This window comes from Nansenia antarctica (assembly GCF_963989245.1).
Source record: "Nansenia antarctica genome assembly, chromosome: 12".
Taxonomy (NCBI): Eukaryota; Metazoa; Chordata; class Actinopteri; order Argentiniformes; family Microstomatidae; genus Nansenia; species Nansenia antarctica.
Window position 1 is genome coordinate 2,452,144 of NC_137682.1, and position 21,497 is coordinate 2,473,640.

The following is a 21,497-nucleotide window of genomic DNA, read 5'->3' on the forward strand; positions in this document are numbered from 1 at the left end:
TTGATTTATTAAGACAGTCAGCGAATGGTTCATCAGCACGGTAACCAGCATCCGGCATTCAACGACCATTCCACGACATTCAACGACATTCAACGACATCATTATAACATACAGACAGGCTTAAATACTCTTGACCACCCTGTGTCTGTGCCCTGGCGCCTAACCCCCAAGGTCTTTAAGATAACAACCTCTCGAGTCTGTATATTGTGGCGTGATTGCTGCATATTGTGGCGTTATTGCTACCCCTGAAGAGCAGGCTGACCTGGATGTGTCTGAGTGACCTGAGAATAGAGTATGTGTGTGTGTGTGGGTCTGTGTCATGTGTGTGTCTGAGTGACCTGAGAATAGAGTGTGTGTGTGTGTGTGTGTGTGTGTGTGTGTGTGTGTGTGTCTGTGTCATGTGTGTGTCTGAGTGACCTGAGAATAGAGTATGTGTGTGTGTGTGGGTCTGTGTCATGTGTGTGTCTGAGTGACTGAAGCATACATGTTGCTAGACAATCAGTAAGATCTAACAGGTGAATAAAACAAACATTGTATTCTTCTCATTTCAAAATGCTGTTTTCCAAAGAAAACTAGATTTCATATACTGTCGTAAAGTCGTCAGAAGAACTCCCGCCTCCACTGACGACACCACCAGCGACTGGACTAATGATCAGCGGTGATTGGTTGTTCCCACTGTCACTCATATCAGGGTTGAATATGGGGAACAGTCTCTCAGTAAAGGAGTACCCGGTAAACGAGTAGATGTGAACCCTGGCCTCCGCGTCATAAAACGACACCATCCCTTCCTCGTAGTCCACAAACACCCCCACCTTCTGGGGCCTCTCCTTCAGAGTGAGCAGAACCGACTGTCCCGCACATGCTCTGTACTCGCTCCCCCTCCTCAAGCATATCGTCCAATAGCCCTCCTTTGGGCTCAGCACGACCGCGCCCTTCCTGTTGACCGACTGCCTGACCACGCCCAGGTCCCACGCCGTCTTGTCCGCCACCTCCACCTCCCAGTAGCGCCTCCCCGAGGCGAAGCCGGGCCTCCCCAGGACGCAGGGCGCCGTGTCGAAGCGTTGCGGTCCGTCCGGGACGTTCTGTTCCGCGTCGCCGTCCCAGACCCGCGTTCCGTCCTCCGACACGACCAGCCAGGGGTTGGCTGTGCTGGGGTCCATGTGCACGTCCACTGTCGAGACAGAGGTAAATGGTAAATGGTAAATGGACTGCACTTATATAGCGCCTTTTTTGCTGCTCCAAAGCTGCTCCAAAGTGCTTTACAACGGCCTCTCATTCACCCATTCACACCCATTCACACATGGCGGCAAGCTGCCCTGCAAGGCGCCGGCCGGCCCCGCTCACTGGGAGCAATTTTGGGGTTCAGTGTCTTGCCCAAGGACACTTCGACATGTGGCCAGCCGGGGCTCGAACCGCCGATCTCGCGATCATTAGATGGCGACTCTACCTCCTGAGCCACATGTGTTTTCACATGAAAGTCCGAATCAGGACCCGGAGCAAGTGGATGAGTTTGTTGCAACATTGTTGCATTAAATTATTTCTCTGATTTGCGTTCTCATTTATGCCCTTTATGTAAACGAAGTAACATACGCAATCGAAGCAACAGATGTGGTAGTTTGATTGGTCAGATTTTTTTTTTAATTGCCCGTTCGTCCCGCTCTTATCCAGATCAACACGCATGCGCTGTTGTTTTCCTATGGACAGCCTCGATGCGTTGTTTCTAACCGGAGCGAAACCACCCTTTTCAAGCGGAGCATCCGTCGGTTGTTTGCTCCGGGAGCGACTTCGAATGCGCGTTCTCAATGTGTGTTTGATTCCATTCCTTAATTCCATTCCATGTGTTACAATGAGACCGTCCTCTGATTTCAACATACAAGCAATTCAATCTGTTATGTATTGCACAGGAGGACTAATTGGTATTTATAGCTTTTAAACTTTGAGGTGATCAAATTGAACATGAAATTAAGAGATTCTATCAATGTACGAGTGGGCTTTTTGGAGTATGTGAGTTGAATGACTAAAAACCAACAAAAACGACACAGTACCTGCATACTGCTGTATCCTCTGATGCTCTGTAATATAAAACAAACACACAATTAACACATTTAAAATCATTAACATAAGACACACTGATTTAATGTGATATCAATAGATGCCAATCACCTTTCTCTTTTTTTTCTGAGTGGGGCAGTCCCACTCATATTTTTTTCATTTTATTGACAGATACAGTAGAGATTTAGACAGGAAGGATGGGTGAGAGAGAGAGGAGGGATGACATGCAGGATACGTCCCCGGACGGAATCGAACCGGGGACCCTGCGGTTACCGTACATGGTAAAAAATAAAAAAAAGCTACGCTACGCCACCTAAGCGCCCGCTAATCACCTTTTATGAATAGTTTATTCACCACTGTCTCTAACGACTGCTCCAGATGTGACACCGCCCTCCTCACAGTCCCCACACACAGGTCAGAGTGGACAGTGATCTCAGACCAGTCTTTGGAGAGCGGAGGAGGGATGCAGATAGATGGGAATCTCTACAACAGGAAACAGGAGAAACCCATTAATTAACATGGAAGACAGTGTCCTCCTGACATCTTTGCTTGATCCGTTAATTGACTAACAATTAGAAAGAAATTCTGACAGTCACTATATCCATCTTGACTAGCAAGATTAATACTGACTTGTAGGAGGTGGAGGTGGTCCTCAGTGTGTGAGAGCTGCTCGAGCTCAGTGCTTCTCCTATGTAGCTCGGTGACTTCCTGCTCCAGCTCTATGAGGAGTCCTTCAGCTCGCCTCTCTGCTGCTTTCTGCTTCTCCTCAATCACCTCAACGAGCTCAGCCTGGCCTCTCTCGATGGAGCGCACCAGGTTAGAGAAGATCTGCACACTGTCTTCTATGTCTTGCTTTGAATTGGTCTGATGACATGAAGAAAATACTGTAGTACAATCTGTTAAGCCTATTCGGTTGTTAAGTCATGACGTGTTTCCGGGTCCAAAGTTGGCTGAGGCGCTGTCTTCGAAATGCCTCAGTAATAATAATAATAAATTATATTTATATAGCGCTTTTCCGAGGCTCAAAGACGCTGACAAAGATGGGTTAGGGTTAGGGTTAGGCCCTATGAGCCAGAACGATCGCAAGGATTAGGGTTAGGGTTAGGGTTAGAATCCTTGCGATCGTTCTGTCTCGTAGGGCCTAACCCTAACCCTAACCCTAACGAATTACTAAACCGAGGGAACGGATTACTTCTTCTTCTTCGGCGTATGGGTAGTTGTTTTTCCTCTCCACTCCACCAGGCTCGGGGCCGAGGGGCTACCCTTTTACCACCCCGAGACCTGGTTGAGGGGCTCACCCGGGCTATATTTCTGGACACCCCTCCAGAAGCCATGTCACCGTCTCGTCATCTAATACCGACAGACCATGCATCCCGTTGGGTGGGTGGTACACCGGGCAATCCAGGATAATATGGTCTGCGGTTTGGTCCTCTGCGCCACACTCGCACGACGCATTTGGGGCCAAGCCCCATCTGTGCATTGATGAGCGGAAACGCCCGACGCCGGTCCGGAGACGATTGAGCCTCACCCAGGATAGCCTTGGCAAGTCCATCCCGAGGGGCTCAGCGCCGGCGACTGGGATGTGGTCGCGGAGTTTGGAGGTGTTAGCCTCCCACTCCGCGCGCCACATATAATCCGCCCATCCTGCCGCACTGATGTTGAGATCTCTGCATTGCTGCCTGAGATCCTGTGCGGCAGGCACAAATGGGTGTCTCGACTTGAGACGCCGGGAGGGCTCCGCTGTTATAGTGAGCCTATCATGGAGCAGATGGTTATTAAGCTCCGCGGCCCGGCAGGCGAGACGTGCTGTGGCTCCCATGCGGCGGAGGCCTGCGGGCTGGATGCCTGCTAGGATGGGAAGGTTGTCCACGGGGGTAGGACGCAGGCATCCTGTCACAATGCGCAAGGCTTCGTTTATAGGCGAGTCGATGAGGCGGGTGTGGGCACTGCGACACCATACTGGGGCGCAGTATTCACTAGTTGAATAAACGAGGGCTAGGGCTGCCGTGCGCAAGGTCCTTGCGCCGGCGCCCCAGCCCGAGCCAACCAGTCGCCTCATCAACGCCACACGAGCTGTTAACTTCTTGCGCAGTGACTCGAGGTGTCGGCGAAACGTGAGCGTCCTGTCCAATGTCACGCCGAGATAGATTGGCTCAGCGGAACATGGCAGGGGAGTTCCATCTAGGTGTACTCTAAGCTCACGTTTAGCCTCCCTGTTGTTAAGGTGGAAGGCAGCCGACACCGTCTTTGCCTCGCTAAGCTTCAATCTCCATTTCCGGAAGTATGCCACTAGTGTCTGCATGTCCTGGCTCAGAATCCCCTCCACAGACTGCCAATTTCCAGCAGAGTACACCACTGCGAGGTCGTCTGCGTAGGCGTACTTCCGCGAGAGTGTGTTGGGCAGGTCATAGGTATAGATATTATAGAGGAGGGGGGCCAGGACCGATCCCTGAGGGACGCCGTTCTTAAGGCGTCGAAGCCTGCTTAGCTGTCCGCGACCGGTGGTGAGGGTAAAGCTGCGGTTACGGATGAGCTCCATGATCATTCTGACCATGTGCCTGTCCGGCAACAGTTCCATCTAGGTGTACTCTAAGCTCACGTTTAGCCTCCCTGTTGTTAAGGTGGAAGGCAGCCGACACCGTCTTTGCCTCGCTAAGCTTCAATCTCCATTTCCGGAAGTATGCCACTAGTGTCTGCATGTCCTGGCTCAGAATCCCCTCCACAGACTGCCAATTTCCAGCAGAGTACACCACTGCGAGGTCGTCTGCGTAGGCGTACTTCCGCGAGAGTGTGTTGGGCAGGTCATAGGTATAGATATTATAGAGGAGGGGGGCCAGGACCGATCCCTGAGGGACGCCGTTCTTAAGGCGTCGAAGCCTGCTTAGCTGTCCGCGACCGGTGGTGAGGGTAAAGCTGCGGTTACGGATGAGCTCCATGATCATTCTGACCATGTGCCTGTCCGGCAGCAGGCGGAGCAGCTTGCAGGAGAGGCCGCGATGCCATACGGTATCGTAGGCAGCCGTCAGGTCTATAAAGACGGCCCCGGCCTTCTTTTTTGCCGAAAAGCAATCCTCGATGTCTTGAGTCATAAGGGTGACTTGATCTACGGTCGACCTCCCGCGTCGGAACCCGGCCTGCTCACGTGGGAGCAGCGGGTCGACAATTGGTTCGATGCGGGCGTAGATGAGACGCTCGAGGATCTTGAAGGGGATGCATAACAGAGAGATGGGACGGTAACTCTTAGGGTCCCCTTCAGGCTTATTCGGTTTAGGGATCGCAACAACTAGGGCTCTTCGCCAGATTTTGGGGATCTTGAGTTGGCGCAAACAGGAAGTGAGGAACGCTCTCAGCCGGGACTTCAAGGCGGATTACTAAACCGAGGGAACAGATTCACACATCAAATACATTTTTTCTACCATGTGACCCCAGGGGGGCTCCGTAGAAAGCTCTACAAACCATAAAGATCACATCAGAACTCACCCTGCTGAGCTCCACTGAGCGTTTGATCTCCTCCATCTTCTTCACTCTGACCTGGATCATCTGCTGCACCTCCGCCTCAGTCTTCTTCATTTGGGCCTGTTTGAAAAAACATCATTCATTACATATCTACAACCATGTTGATTGCAATATATACGTATTGTGGCTGAGAAGGCAATAAAACATGCTTTAACGTCATATAATAATTAAACACAGGCCATAATGTTATGGAAACGATATAAAAGGAAGATGGATACTGTGAATATGAGAAATTCCATCCACTTAAGTAGGCTATGTATGTGACACGGTTTTGTGAAAAGGTCTGCATTCCGGCAATTCTCAAGTCGAGCAAATGACCGAAAGGTTTCTTTTATATCCACGGACCCTCATGGGGATCCGAAGTGATATAAAGAGTTTACCTCGATCAATTCTCTTCATCGATATCACATTTTTTTCACAACTTTGCATGCTATACGATGCCACCATTTTTTTCCAGAGACGGTAAACACGGCCTAAGTCACATCCAGTTTTCTCCAACTGGAGAATGTGTCATGTCCGGTTTCAACGCCAAATTTCCATACCATTGGTCGGCCAACTCAAAAAAATAAAAATAATATATATATAATCTGACACATGAGAAAGGTCAAAGGTCAAAGATGGTGCCAACATATCTCCAAATGGCCTAAACATATAGGTGTCCGCCTAAACATACCTGTACTAAAACAGGTACAAAGTTGCATTTGCTCACATTACTAGCATCAACTTTGGCACAAGTACTAATAAGACCCTGGAGTACTGATTCCTAGATGATTTGGGCTTGGTTATCAGGTTTCCAAGGTGATATTCACTGTAAAAGCTGTTGTTTTTTTAGGCGGAGACTGAATTTGAGATGTTTTATAATGTTCTAGCTCTATTTACTCTGACACAGTAACATAGATTTTGATTCTGACACTTCTACAGCCACCCCACAGGTGTTAGCTTTCATTTGATAACAAGATCATTATGAAGGTATTCTATATTCACTGTGGGCATGTCATTTCGAGCAGAAAACCTGAAAAATGAGGTGGATAAGAAGTTAATTTCATAAAGTGGTGAAGAGCGCACTCAATATAACAGACAACAGTTATAGGATCACTAAATACTTATCATGTGTGAATTGGATTCACTGTATCATCTGCCGTCCTGCTTCGTGGCTACTGGGTTAGTGATACATGGCATGTAAACAAACTTACATTTTAGGATGTGTTCAAAAACGAGGACTGTGTGATCATCTAGTTATGTGTAGTTAAGTGTTTTTAACATGTTGTTCTATCATCCTGTTGTGATGTGCTAAACATGCAGTTAGATATTGTTACTTAGCTTCTAGCTAGCTACCAACACGATGGTGATGGCAAACGTGTCTGTTTTGATTCAGAGCGATTTTCTCTGGTATTTGGTTTGACGTGTACCAACATTCAAATAAGCATATCTTCTTCAACTATTTTCATATCAGACACAACATTTGAAAGCTTACAATCTGCACTTTCATAATCTGTAAAAAATAAATAAAATAAAAAGACCTTGCCCTACTTGGGGACTTTTTCACCAGACCCTGTCACATATGAGAATGACATGATGACGCACAATGAAAAAAACGGATTAAATTACAAAAAAATAAATGACTGAATGGAACTTCACCTTCTTCTCCCTACTCTCTCTCTCGGTGGGAACGGTATCGTGGCCTCTGTGGTCCGTCTCCGTACAGAGCACACACACACACCTCTGGTCGCTCCGACAGAACAGCTCCAGGAGCCTCTGGTGCTTCTTACACATCCTGTCCTCCAGGTCGTCCACGGGCTCGATCAGCTTGTGTCTCTTCAGGGTGGCGACTCTCTGATGAGGCTCCAGGTGGACCTCGCAGTAGGACGTCAGACACACCAGGCAGGACTTTAGGGCCTCGAGCTTCGTCCTTCCAGTGCAGACGTCACAGGACACGCCTCCTTCAGCTCCTTCGCCGGCAGGCCACCCTGGTGAAAAAATAAATGTACTTAAGTATATTAAATCTTAGTATACTTTTGTGTACTTGCAGTCAGACTAATCATCAGTAGTACTTGAAGTATGTTCATGATTAGTTAACTTAAAGCGTGACTTTTTGGGACTACGATTTTTGTAATAAGTATATTTTAGTTGTAATTAAATTGTAATAAAGCACAATTAGAAATATATTTAGTGTATTTTCACGTACTAAAAAGAAGTTACCACATATACATTACATTACCACTTATAGTACTTGCAATTTAGTATACTTTTTAAAAGTACACTTACATACAACTTAAAATACGCTGAAACTAAAGTACACTTTTTATAAGTATACTGAAATAGTTAAGTATTGCACAATTAGTATTTTTATTTTTAGTACACTTAAGTTGAACTTAATTAAACTATTTTGAAGTACACTTTTTAAAAGTACATGTTAAGTATACTTTAAATTCAGCACAAAAAGCAAAGGTATACTTTTAATAACTTTGGTCAACATATACTTTTAACACACTTAAGTATACTACTTTTTCACCTGGCCATCTCTCACCGTTCTGCCTCTTCTTCGCCCTGATCTTCTCAGCCATTTCTTTAGCGAAGGAGTTCTCACAGAGATCGGGTCGTCCGGTAAACACCCTCTTACATTTCGGACAGTGACAACTATCACTGCCGGCCCAGTGTCCTCTGATACAGGCCGTGCAGAAACTGTGTCCACAGGGGATGGAGACGGGGTTAACGAACACATCCAGGCAGATGGAGCACTGGAACAGCTCTTCGGACAGGAGATCTCTCAGGGAAGAAGCCATGTCTTTATATAGAGAAACGAAAAGGGAGTTCAGAGAGAGTCTTATTGAATTGAATTAATTTAATTTATTTGGATAGGATTTTTATGTAATTGAAATGGGAATCTTTTAAATTTGTTTAAATGCATTTCAGCAAATTGTATGAATAAAGAGAGGAACTCCCTTAATTGTATAATATTATTAATAATAGCAGAATATGTAAAACACACTTCTAATTCTAGGAAAGTATGTGACACATTCTAGAGTTTTGGCATATCGGCATCCGATCTGTTCCAATCCGTTCAGGCTTTTCTTTTCGAAAGATGTGAATACATTTCCGCGTTGTCGAAAATCAGTGACACATCACTAGTCAACTAACACAGCTTGTTTTGTGAGCCTGCTAACAACGTAAAGTAGTGTTATAGTTAACTAGTTAGCAGTGTGGATTACTCACAGAATCCATTGCTTTGTAGTATTTTGGCTTGACTAGCGAGTTTGTGTTTGCGTGATTCTCAACAATGTTGAAACGTAGTTCCGTGTTTCAAAATAAAAGTCAGAACATTTTGATGTGGTTGCCGACATGCGGAACCAAAACACTAGAACGTGTCACATATGCTTGTGTTCGTGGAGGCTGGTGGAGGTAGAAATCGGAGGACATGCTCATTGTAATGCATGGAACAGAATGAGGAACGGTATCAAACCTTTCCTCGGCATCAAACTATTCCGTTCCTTGCTGCGTTATAATGAACCCTTCCTTTGAAGCCGTCCTCCACCAGCCTCCACCAGCCTCCACTCATACACTGTGTGTTAGGAGAAAGTTAGCCTATGTCATGATGCATGTGCCTATATTTGTAAGACTACCAGTTATGTTAAAACTCATCCGTGGTTCCCCAGACCTTATCAGTTGCTTATGAAAATAATCACTTGCGCCAAGGGGCCAAAGTCCATATGGTCACATGACACCATGCATGCTCTGTGCTTTGTGAAATCAGTGTCTCGTGAGAAACCAGCAATTTAGGAGAAAGCCTTCGTCTTTATTGTCTGATCATTACCGTACATTTACTTTTTCTTTTACATTTGAGTAATTTAGCAGACACTCCAATCCAGAAAACGATTTACAATAAGTACATTTGTCTAAAGTAAATGAATAAACTATAAAAGTCATCGCAGGTAGGCTACAACTTTCCATAAGAATAAGGTCCAACAGCAGCAGTCATTGTCTGTGAAGTCCTGCTGACCATAGGAGGAAAACTATTTGTTAGCGTTCAATCCCTCTACGACCACGTTGAGGCTCCTCTTCCTCATAAGCTGTCACTTACCTTGACCGACAGGAGTTTGACCTCTCAGGTGGCAGTGGACAAGCCTCAGGTAACGCCGTTTGTGTCAATCACATGGTGAGGTGGAGCTTAGCCCCTCCCCTTTTCTAAACGGTGGTGTATGAATGTCAACCTCCATGTCTGTTAACCCTTCACAAGCCATTCTGGTTATTATATATTATACAAACAGAATGAATGTTTTTTTTTTTTTTTTTTTACGAATCTTTTTATTGCAAACAACAGTCAGTGGCAAGTGACAAGAAGTAATAGCAGTCTTTGTTTACATTTGTTTTTGTTTGTTTGTTTGTTTTCTACCCCCCCCCCACCCCCCTCCCACAGGTATGCTTGGCCCACAAATAATAACAATAATTACAAAAAATAAATACATTATATATATATATATAAATATATAAATAAAAATAATTAGTAAAAAAAAAGAAAAAAAAGAAAAAGAAGGAAATAGTCATAATAATAAAAGTGAATGTGACTTTTGATTACATTTAATGAGAGGAAATGTTTGTACAAAATGCATTTTCTGTTTCAGAGTTTAATTCCCCCTCAGCCCAATTACATGTGAGTGCACACACACACACACCATCATGGGCAATCATTTATTTCTTTATTTTTCTGAGTGGGACAGATACAGTGAAGACAGACAGGAAACTAAAGGAGAAGAAGGGAGAGAGAGAGAGGGCATGTCAGCAGGGCATGGGGGCCGGATTCTAACCCATGCCAACATGGGCATATGTGTGCACTGTAGACCGTGGTGCTGGACCACTGGACCACCCCAGGCCACATCATGGACAATCATAATACAAACACAGGTGCCCTACATTGGGTAATCAGCAGGATCGCCCCGGGCCAATCATGGTAAGCAGCCGCACCTGTGCTGTGGCAAGTGGCAGCACATAAGAGGAGCATCTTCACGTCCCTGGGGGAGCAACGTGCCCACCCTGCATCTAAGCTGAGAAGCATTGAAGAAAGGGTCGTTCTCTGTGCCATTGAAATTATATTTAGCCATCGTCTAATGTTCTTTTTTCCCCCCTCTCTTCCAGGTATGAAACCTGTCTGATCTGGATTAATTATTTTAGTAATATATTTCTGGATTCTTTGAGCCATTATTGTACTCAATATCTTTCCATCGTTGGAGAGCAAACTTATAGGTCTGTACCAAGCAAAATGTGTAGGGTCTTTCGGACAGAACACTAGCTGATTGGACTATGATATTCAGAAGCAACACTGTCTAGAAGTCATAGAAAAAAAATCTCTCTCTTCTCCCTTTGGTGGGGCATTGTCCAATTGCCCCTAATGAACCAGCCTCCCCTGGTCTTTCCCCTCCGTGGGAATTACAGAGATTATGTTTTGGAAGGTTGAATAAAGTAACTTGGAGCCATTTAAAAGCAGCTACACGTCCCAAGATCGACTCTGCAAACGATTGTTTGTAAGTATAAAGTGTATGGCACAGTTGTGTCACTGCCACAATCAGGAAGAAGACGCAAGCTATCACCGGCTGCTCAGAGGAAATTGCTCAGGATGGTCAAGAGTCAACCGAGAAGAACCACCAAAAAGGTCTGCAATGAATTAGAAGCTGCTGGAACACAGGTGTTCAGTGTCCACAGTCAAGTGTGTTTTACGCCGCCATGGGCTGAGAGGCTGCCGTGCGAGAAGGAAGCCCTCGCTCCAGAAGTGGCACCTTAAGGCTCCACTGAAGTCTGCTGCTGATCACACGGACAAAGAAAAGACCTTCTGTAGGAAAGTTCTGTGGTCAGATGAAACAAAGATTGAGCTGTTTTGGCCACAATGACCATAAATATGTTTGGAGGAGAGAAGGTGAGGCCTTTAACCCAGGGCCGGTCCTAGGCATTTAGGTGCCCTAGGCGAGAGTATGATTTGATGCCCCCCCCCCCCAAAAAAAAAGGTTAGGGGCGCCACCACCACCCCCACCACATTAAGCCACCAGTACTGCCTCATCACCACCCACACATTCAACAGTAAAAATATGGACAACAATGGTTTCAAGACAAAAATATTTTTGTTATATTTATTATATCAAATTATTCTTATATACAGAAATCAGAAGGGAAAAAAAGGTACAAATAAACATATTCAAACATTAATAGTGCAATCAGAAATCAGAAAACAAGCTACAAAATGATTTAAATGAAATAAATCAGGCCTCCAGGCATTTGGCGCCCTAGGCGACCTAGATCGCCTATGCCTAGGACCGGCCCTGCTTTAACCCCAAGAACACCATGCCTACCGTCAAGCATGGTGGTGGTAGTATTATGCTCTGGGCCGGTTTTGCTGCCAATGCAACTGGTGCTTTACAGGAAGTAAATGGAATAATGAAGAAGGAGGATTACCTCCAAGTTCTTCAGGATAACCTAAAATCATCAGCCAGAAGGTTGGGTCGGTCAAGGAATGGCTAAATCAGGCTAGAATGAAGGTTTTAGAATGGCCTTGGCCTCCCATGTCAGAAAGCCAACAGATTTAGCTGAACTGCACCGATTCTGTCAAGAATGTGGTCAAAGATTCAACCAGAAGCTTGTGGATGGCTACCAAAAGCGCCTAATTGAGGTGAAAAGAGCCAAGGCACATGTAACTATTAACTATATTAGCATTGCTGTATGTATATTTTTGGCCCAGCAGATTTGGTCACATTTTTAGAAGACCCATAATAAATGCATAAAAGAACCAAACTTCATGATTTTTTGGGGGGGGTGACAAAGAAGTATGTGCACTTTATTACAGAAAAATACGAGTTGTAGAAATGATTGGAAACTCAAGACTGCCATGACATACTGTACATGTCCTTTACAAGTGTATGTCAACTTTTGACCACAACCGTAGGTACAGACGGTCTGAACACAAAAGTGTGATTGCCGTTGTTAATGTATATGTTACGGTACATGTGGGAATACGGTACATGTGGGAAACTAGGGTTAGGGTTAGGTGCTGCGTCCACTTGGTACATGCTGGCCTGTCTAACCCTAATCCTAACCCTAACCCTAACCCTACCCCTAACCCTAACCCTAACCTTAACCGTAGCACCGTAGCACCTAACCCTAACCCTAGTTTTCCCACATGTACCGTAACACATATGTCCTATAGATAGTTTGGTTTGTTTTCAATATTACTATTATTTTTTATTTTTTTAAATGTGCACAAACAATACAGGAAACTGGTTTAAATAACACAAACACAGATTTTCCTTGGCTCAGAGGTTGAGTCATGCCATGTTTACCGTGCACTGCTGAAACAAACCACTTTATCAGGCAAATAAAGGGTTAGGGTTAGGGTCAAATACATTTCTTCAGTAGACTTTAGTTATCAGTTGTTATCTAAAGAGGTCTACTGTAAGCCACAGGTGCTTTGTACAGTGCATTGGAGAGAGAGAGCATTTGTTTTGCATTCCTGCTTAAACAGTTACAGTAAAATCCCGAACACAAAATGCTGCTAATATGGTATCGGTCACCTTAGTATATCTGTCATGATACATGTGCATAAGCCTGTGGTCAAACCACCCTAGATTTTAAATCATTTTGATTGATTTTGTTCTTTGAGGACTCTCTGCTCCATTATGCAAAACACATTAAAAAAAAAAAGGAAAATCACTATTCTTTTGCAGCCTGATGAAGGTCTTCAATGTTGCTGCTGCTGTTATTGGAAATAAATACTTTGATTGGAAATATAAACCCCTCAAAAAATGTTAGGAAAAAACGTTATTTTGGTTGATTATTCCTCCCCTTTAGTAATACCAATTGCAGTGGAGGCTCCTCCATAGAGGTGGAGGAGGCCTGGCCTCCCCAATCGTTTGAGAGAAGAGAGAGAGATTTTAAAAAGCAATAATTATATTTATTTTATTTATTTATTTAACAAAAAACACTTATTTTTTTAAATATTAATATTATTTCCATTTTGTTCATAAATCTGAATTTTTCCATGGCTAAAACCCAATATTGCAATTGTAAAGCACCTACAGGCCAAAATCCCTATCCGTTTGTATTGAGGGAGGCCAGGCCTCCCCCAGGAAAGTGGTTTCTCATAGAAGTCAATGTGATGCAATTTTTTTCATGGCAATATGTGATTGGCCAAATCACTGAAAATGGGTGGGCAAGGGAGGCCTGGCCTCACCATGCATTGAGTCCAGGGCTGAAAGATTGACATTTTGTTCGTCCAATCACATGAAGCCATTTTGAGAATTCGCCAGTCACTTCAGTCAAAGAAACACTCGCCATAGTGGCTACGAGTGTCCTATCAACTTGTCCTTTGCAGGACACGTCTAGAACACCCATGGCTACTATCGCTGAAAATAATAGCTCATTTGGTCATTTTGCTTAAAATGACCTCGGAAGTCGGCGAGATTCTGGCGCGATTTATACATCGAATAGGTAGACAACATTTAGGATTTATTGAACAGTTTTATTTTTAATGTAGTCGATTTCGTTTTATTACAGGTCAATTTAATATTCTTCCATATCAAATTACTGCATTTTTTTACATTCTTTGTTGCTCTGTTACTTATCTTTTTTATATGCTAAACTTGATTAAATTGATGATTACATGTTGAAGCTGTAGAAGAAGAAGAATGAAAAATGTAGGCTAAACAAAAATTGGCCTCCTCAATTCTGGAAGTCACCAGCCTCCACTGACCAATTGGTATTGTATTTTATATCGTTGGAAAGCCTGATTAGTCACCTTTACAACGAGGTACAACTTGTAAGGATCATGCATTCGTGGAATGAGCAACACAGCTAAACGTGTGGGTAGCGGCCCAAAAGATTTGGCCAAAATCCCCTGCAATATTCTTCTGTTGGACCAATACCAATTGGTATTATTAAAGGGGAGGAAGAATCGACTGAAATAACGTTTCCAAACTTTTTTTGAGGAGTTTAGTTGAGATGCGCAAAGCTAAAAATGTTAGGCAAGCACCTACACTGAAAATAATGCCAACAACATGGTAAACAACATGGAAACAACATGGTAACAACATGGTAAACATACTGTAAAGGCTATGTGGGCCATTCCTTGGACGAGTACAGAGACAAATATGATTGCTGTGCACAGTTGTTATTTAAACCCGGTACACACATAAAGATAATCTGGCCGATTCTGGCCTGATTTTCCCCCTTCCGACCAAGGACAGCAAACGCCCGATTATCGGTTGGCTCTAAAGATTATCCTACAAGATTATCCTGTGGTGTGAGGTGTGTTAAGAGTCCATTTCTCCCGACAATCTGCTCGTAAATATTAAATGTGTTCAATATTTACGACCAAAAATCCTCATTTGTGTGGGCGAAATTGACAACACCCGAGTCCGATTGTGACGTGGAATGGAATGTAGCCAATCAAGAAGCGAGCTGACTGACGCGTCTTCTTCTTTTCGTTCTTCTGAACTTTAGTCTGGGCGAGACTCCAGACTGTCGGAGGACAGATCTTTATGCATGTGGTCGAATATCGGAGCACAATACTGTTCAATCCATGATTTTTTATCTTCATGTGTGGGGTCTCTCTCAGATAAAAATATCTGTTAAGATTTAGAAAATCCTTATATGTGTACCAGGCTTTAATGTGGAGGCAAAAACATGACAAACATTATTTGAAAGCAATCACCCAATCAATCAATCACCCAAACATTCAATCAATCAATCAATCAATCAATCTATTCTTAATCTGTATTGCCCTTATAGGAAAATGCCTTGTGCAGCCATGAGTTGACATGAAAGCAAGAGTCAATGCAGTACCCATTCAGATGTTTTAAGTTGATGTTTATCTAATCATAGAATAAACCTTCAGCACCTTGTACTTTATATCCTCTCACACTCACAAGGAAAGTTTTACTATTTGGTTTACTGTAAACTAATATCAGGAGATTGAAACTTTCAAACTATCTTTCATGATTGACAGGAGAGAGGACCAATGGGGCGGAGTTTTTACCATCATCGCTGACACTAGGACTGAGGAATGGATAGAGCTTCTCTGTAAAGGAGTACCCAGTGAACGAGTAGATATGAGACCTGGCCTCCACGTCGTAAAAGGACACCATCCCATCCTCGTAGTCCACAAACACCCCCACCTTCTGGGGCCTCTCCTTCAGGGGGAGGAGGACAGACGGAGCCTCGAGGGCGCGGTACTCGTCTCCTCCTCTCAGCCGCACCGTCCAATAGCCGTTCTCCGGGGTGGAGGTGATCATCCCCTTCCTGTTGACAGACTCCCTGACCACGCCCAGATCCCAGTAGGTCTTGCTGCCCACCTGCACCTGATAATGGTGATAGTTAAAAAACGTGACGTTAGAATTATAAGGTTCTATCTCCATTTTTGTCAAAATTGTGTTTTTTACATAATCTGATCCATTAGGTGTTTATTAATGCCTGTGTGGTGTTATTTTTTAAAATGTTGACATTTTTGAGTTAGTAATTCATGATAAAATACAATGGTTCCATCTCACAAAACATAATGGAATGTAAAAAGTATGACGCTCAATATCTCTGAACTACCCTAAACGGAGATAGAACCTTATCATTCTAAACTCACGAAATAGCAATACTATTTGATGTACTGTACCCAGGTCTGGTAATAGTAAGGATTATGATGTTACAACATGTTTTATTTGATTTATATTTATATCAAACCCAATGATACTGTCTATGATGCAATAAAGAGATAAAAATAAAAAAAAACACACAACTCGTGAGCTTAGAATGATAAGGTTCTATCTCCGTTTAGAATGATAAGGTTCTATCTCCGTTTAGAATGATAAGGTTCTATCTCCGTTTAGAATGATAAGGTTCTATCTCCGTTTAGAATGATAAGGTTCTATCTCCGTTTAGAATGATAAGGTTCTATCTCCGTTTAGAATGATAAGGTTCTATCTCCGTTTAGAATTATAAGGTTCTATCTCCGTTTAGAATGAGAAGGTTCTATCTCCTTTTAGAATGATAAGGTTCTATCTCCGTTTAGGGCAGTTCAGAGATATTGAGGCGTCAAAGTGTTTACATTCCATTATGTTTTGTGAGATGGAACCTTTGTATTTTATGAATTACTAACTCAAAAATTTCAACATTTAAAAAAATAACACCACACAGGCATTAATAAACACCTAATGGATCAGATTATGTAAAAAAAAAAAACTCTATTTTGACAATAATGGAGATAGAACCTTATAATTCTAACGTCACACAACTCTTTGGGAGATATTTCACCTCAAAGTAGAACCTTCCGGAAGAGAATCCCCTCTTGCCCAGAACACAGAGGACGGGGTCGAACCTCTGGGGGTTGTCAGGGAGGAGAAGCAACAAGTCGCCGCGCCCCGCCTGTTTACCGTCCGCAGAGAGGACGATGTTGGGGTGTGCTGTGTCCTGGTCCAATATCACATCTACTGTAGGGATACAGAACAGTTGAAATTGTCTAATCCGTCATGTATCCGTTGAAACATTCATTCATTAATTAGATTCAATGGAACTGTGTTGGTATCGTGAAGCCATTTTTTCTGTTTCTTTATTACTAAAAAGGTTTTGTCACAGATGCTTTACAGAAACCTAAACCTTAACCCCCCCCCAAAGAGCAGCGGCAAGGAAACTCCCCAGGAATAAGAAATCTTGAGCTCACAGGGGAAGCCAAGAAGCTACAGAGGATTATAGTACACTATTCGGTTGTTAAGTCGTGACGTGTTTCCGGGTCCAAAGTTGGCTGAGGGGCTGTCTTCGAAATGCCTCAGTAATTATAATAATTCATTATATTTGTATAGCGCTTTTCCGAGGCTCAAAGACGCTGACAAATATGGGAAAAACAGGAAAGTGCTGCTGTGTCCCTTGTTGTATGAATAGATCCCAGTCTAAAAAACGATTGATCTGTCATTCTACCGCTGTAGTACTCTGGTACTCTGGTGCTGGGATTTTTTTATTTGGACCCGGAAATTGCTAAACGTCACGTTTGACGTCAGACTTAACAACCGAACAGTGCATCAAGGGCAGACAGTTGTCCTTTTAAGTAAAAAAAATAATACTATGGAAGAATCAATTTGTCAAGACAAAATATAGAAGTAATACCTGCATACTTCTGTATCCTTTTCAACTCTGTGGTACAATGACACAATAGAGAAAGCTATTACTTTGAGGATATATTAATTAATTAATTAATTTTGCCATTTAGCAGACGCTTTTAATCCAAAGCGACTTACCATTACGAATTACAGGGACATTCCCCCTGGAGTAACTGAGGGCTAAGTGCCTTACTCAAGGGCACACTAGTAGTGGTGTGGTTTCAGGCGGGATTTGAACTCACAACCTTTCGATCACAAGTCCAACTCACTATCCACTACCCCACACTACCCCATATATAATGACTGCTTATCATAGCTATCATGAAAACATACTGTATATAATTTCATAGCATCAAAGCTGTATGTATGATTGTACAATGTATGATTGAATGATTAAGGACTCATTAGGGACCAAATCCTAACATGAGATATGCACTCGTAACTCTGACTTAAATGAGGTAAACGATAGATTTACACTGAATATTGAGTTATAAGTTATGATTAAATACGGTTGTTGTATGTGTTCACAGTCAATCTTGTCAAATGACAAAATATGTAAAGCCTTTTAATGTACTGTGATTGTGAATGTACCTTTTTCCTTCAGTTTCTCCAACTCATTCTTCAGCGTGTCGTCCAGCTGGGACATCACTCTCCTCATGTTCCCCACACACAGATCTGAGTGGAGACGGACGTCTACCCAGTCCTTGGTGGATAGAGGGGTGCAGAGAGACGGGGAACTCTACCACAGGAAACATTAGAAACACACAAATTAACGTGGAAGACAATGTCCTGTCATCTTTAATCAGTTAGTTATCTGATATTTTGCAAAATCTTATGATCAATTAGACCCATCTCTTCGGGTTACACCTTAACTGCTTCTCCTGAGACATCTTCTGCCCCTCAGCACTGCGTCTCCTGAAGACACCCGCTTTTCCCCTCTACTGTGTCCCTAAAAACTTCTACTGCCCCCCTTGTACTGTTTCTCTGTTTCTCCCCCCCCCCAAAATAATATATATATTGGTTTAGAAGAAGGTGATAGAAGAAGGTTTTTCCTTCTATCAGTGGCCCCGGGCCTGAGCTGGATTACTCTTCCTGCTACGACTGGTGGACTGATGATTCACATGCTTAGTATTCAAATGTATTGATTGTAAGTCGCTTTGGAATAAGGCGTCTGCTAAATGCCAAAAATGTCAATGTAAATGTAATGAATGTATTCATTTGGCCCAGAGAGAGGGACACTGACCTGTAGTATGTGGAGGTGGTCCTCGGTGTGTGAGAGCTGCTCCAGGTCGGTGCTTCTCCGCCGTAGCTCAGCGATCTCCCGCTCCAACTCTTCGATCAGCCCTTCAGCCCGTCTCTCTGCTGCCCTCTGCTTCTCCTCGATCTCTTTATTGAACTCAGCCTTGCTACCCACAATGCTTTGCACCAGAGCAGTGAAAACAGGAACGCTGTCCACCAACTCTTTCTTTGAGCTTATCTTTTAAGTGGAAAGATACACATACACATGACTTAAAATACAACCCTGTGGAACCCCCCCACCAAGACAGAGGTACATATTGAATCAAAATAGCTTTAGAACAGCCATGAGGGGAATTTCAGGACCCCCCTTTCATGACTTTTCCTATATGTGCGTTCTACCACCCAGTATCCTTACATTTTCAAAATCACATCAGGATAAGCTAGTATAGAGCTATTTTGCTGTTTTTCTGTGTAGGAGGCAGGCTAAAAAAAGAAGCGCCCTCTAGTGATCTCTGTGTGTGAATAGCAGATTTACATTCTAAAAAGGGTCTATTTTACCCCCAAGGCGGCTCTTACAGTAGGTAACATAGACACGGCTGTTCTAGTGTTAAAGACATAGAGGGTTGTTATCAGAACTCACCCTGCTGAGCTCCACTGAGCGTTTGATCTCCTCCACCTTCTTCACTCTGACCTGGATCATCTGCTGCACCCCCGCTCCAGTCTGCTCCATCTGAGACTGCAGACAGAAGGACCAGGTTAGCGTCCTCCTGTAACTGACTCATTTGGTTCGTGTGACAAAATGTGTGATACAATGCAGTTAAATGACAAAATAGTGTTATTATAGAGCAGTGGTTCTCAAACCTCTCCTCGGGGACCGCCAGCCGTTCCACATATTTGATCTGTTCCACCACCACCAGCACACCTGATTCAACTAATCAAGTGCAAAGCAATTATGGTTTGTACTTGATTAGTTTAATCAGGTGTGCTGGTGGTGGTCCCAGAGGAGAGGTTTGAGAACCACTGTTATAGAGGTATGGAGCAACTTAAAAGGGATAGTTCACTCACATTTCTAAATCACATATTTCTATATTCTTTACCCAAAAAGAAGTGGTCTCTGTAGACAAGGTCAGACGAAAATGTGAATTGAAGTTTGCCGTTGGTCTGTAGACTACTAATATGTGATTTGCTCATTTGGGTGAACTATCTCTTTTAAGTACTCTTTGCCTGAGCCGCCCTACCTTCCTCTCTCCACTCTCCTCTTCTATAGTGACTGTGTGGTGAGTCTTGTGGTCCGTCTCCGTGCAGAACTGACACACGCACGTCTGGTCGCTCTTACAGAAGAGCTCCAGGAGTCTCTGGTGCTTCTTACACATCCTCTTCTCCAGGTTGTCCACGGGGTCGATCAGCTTGTGCACCTTCAAGGTGGCGACTCTCTGATGAGGCTCCAGGTGAGCCTCGCAGTACGAGGTCAGACACACCAGACAGGACTTCAGAGCCTTGAGCTTCTTCCCGGTACAAAAGTCACAGGCTACCTCGCCAGATTTGGCGATCAGGTTTGGGACGGTGACTCTTATCTTCTTAAAGTGGTCAGCGATTTCCTTGAAAGCTTCATTGGTGCTGATCTCAGGCCTGACTGCGAAGGTTTTCTCACAGTTGGGACACTTGCACACGACCCCGGTGTCCCAGACCCCTCTGATGCAGGCCATGCAGAAGTTGTGTCCACACGGAGTGGTGACTGGGTCAGTGAACACCTCCAGACAGATGGAACACAGGAACTGCTTCTCTGTCAACAGACTGCCAACAGGGGAAGCCATTTTCTGGAAAAAGAGGAACGATGTTGTTTGATTAACATTTCATGACAGGAATTACAGGAACAACAAAATATGTCTTTGATTATCATATCATGTTCATAAACAAAGGATGACTGTCTCAATAATTTCAAACAAGCCTATCATTTAGACGTATACCAGTGGTCACCCAATGTACATCACTGCAAACTAATCCATTGAACTGAAATTCATTTAAACAAACATTTATTTTCACAGTTTACACCCTGTCATTTCCTGACCTTAAAAGACACACCCTGGACACCACTGAAACCCAAACAGCATTTCAGAATTACTTGTAAGGTTTAGGGTTTAGGTTTCTGTAAAGCATCTGTGACAAAACCTTTTTAGTAATAAAGAACAGAAAAAATGGCTTCACGATACCAACACAGTTCCATTGAATCTAATTAATTGAATGTTTCAACGGATACCAACCCTGGCAATGTAACGCACTCTGCATGTGAGGGTTTTCCAAAATGATTTAGATACTGTACTCCATCTATTTGTCACCATAACATTGTTTAGGATTATATTCACAATGTAAAATGTTGACCTACTACACATAGAATAAAAGGATTCAGTGGTACAGTCAGTCACACAGAGAAGTATCTCTGTAACTATCTAGTAACTATCTCTCAATGTCAAATAGTGTAAATTTACAGGGTTTCAGTTACTTACTCTTTTTACAAAGTATTTTTTCCCCTTCCTTTTTTCCCCTCACAGGTCTCCTGGTTCAGGTGACTGTAAT

The 21,497-nt window shown here is 43.5% G+C and overlaps 2 protein-coding genes across 4 annotated transcripts; both read right to left on the bottom strand.

Annotated features, from left to right (window-relative positions):
* Positions 1-9,669, bottom strand: LOC308169092 (E3 ubiquitin-protein ligase TRIM21-like). 3 transcript variants are annotated; one of them, XM_080543733.1, is made up of 8 exons: positions 9,647-9,669; positions 8,081-8,353; positions 7,207-7,535; positions 5,533-5,628; positions 2,683-2,916; positions 2,385-2,535; positions 2,046-2,072; positions 1-1,171 (listed from the first exon to the last, which is right to left on the bottom strand). In XM_080543733.1, exons 2-8 carry the CDS (start codon positions 8,349-8,351, stop codon positions 573-575), a joined length of 1,707 nt encoding a protein of 568 aa, XP_080399859.1. In that variant the 5' UTR covers positions 8,352-8,353; positions 9,647-9,669; the 3' UTR covers positions 1-572. The 3 variants fall into 3 exon arrangements, with proteins under 3 accessions (XP_080399859.1, XP_080399860.1, XP_080399858.1); XM_080543734.1 differs by lacking the exon at positions 9,647-9,669 and adding an exon at positions 9,252-9,345 and having other exon boundaries at positions 8,096-8,353; XM_080543732.1 differs by lacking the exon at positions 9,647-9,669 and adding an exon at positions 9,252-9,345.
* A 5,861-nt stretch (positions 9,670-15,530) lies between these two features.
* LOC308168532 (E3 ubiquitin-protein ligase TRIM39-like) lies at positions 15,531-20,737 on the bottom strand (the record flags this gene model as incomplete). Its single annotated transcript, XM_080543133.1, has 7 exons — positions 15,531-15,902; positions 16,846-17,021; positions 17,692-17,718; positions 18,276-18,423; positions 18,928-19,161; positions 19,564-19,659; positions 20,162-20,737. The coding sequence occupies 7 exons, from the start codon at positions 20,735-20,737 to the stop codon at positions 15,531-15,533; spliced, it is 1,629 nt and encodes a 542-aa protein (XP_080399259.1).
* Between the last annotated feature and the right edge of the window lie 760 nt (positions 20,738-21,497).

What these genes read in the sequence shown, in the direction of transcription:
- LOC308169092 (XM_080543733.1), bottom strand. Translation starts at nt 8,351, where the DNA reads ATGGCTTCTTCCCTGAGAGATCTCCTGTCCGAAGAGCTGTTCCAGTGC. An exon ending in ACCACCTCCACCTCCTACAA is followed by an intron (nt 2,536 to 2,682) that starts GTCAGTATTAAT and finishes TTCCTGTTGTAG; the next exon opens with AGATTCCCATCTATCTGCAT. An exon ending in GAATAAACTATTCATAAAAG is followed by an intron (nt 2,073 to 2,384) that starts GTGATTAGCGGG and finishes TTTATATTACAG; the next exon opens with AGCATCAGAGGATACAGCAG.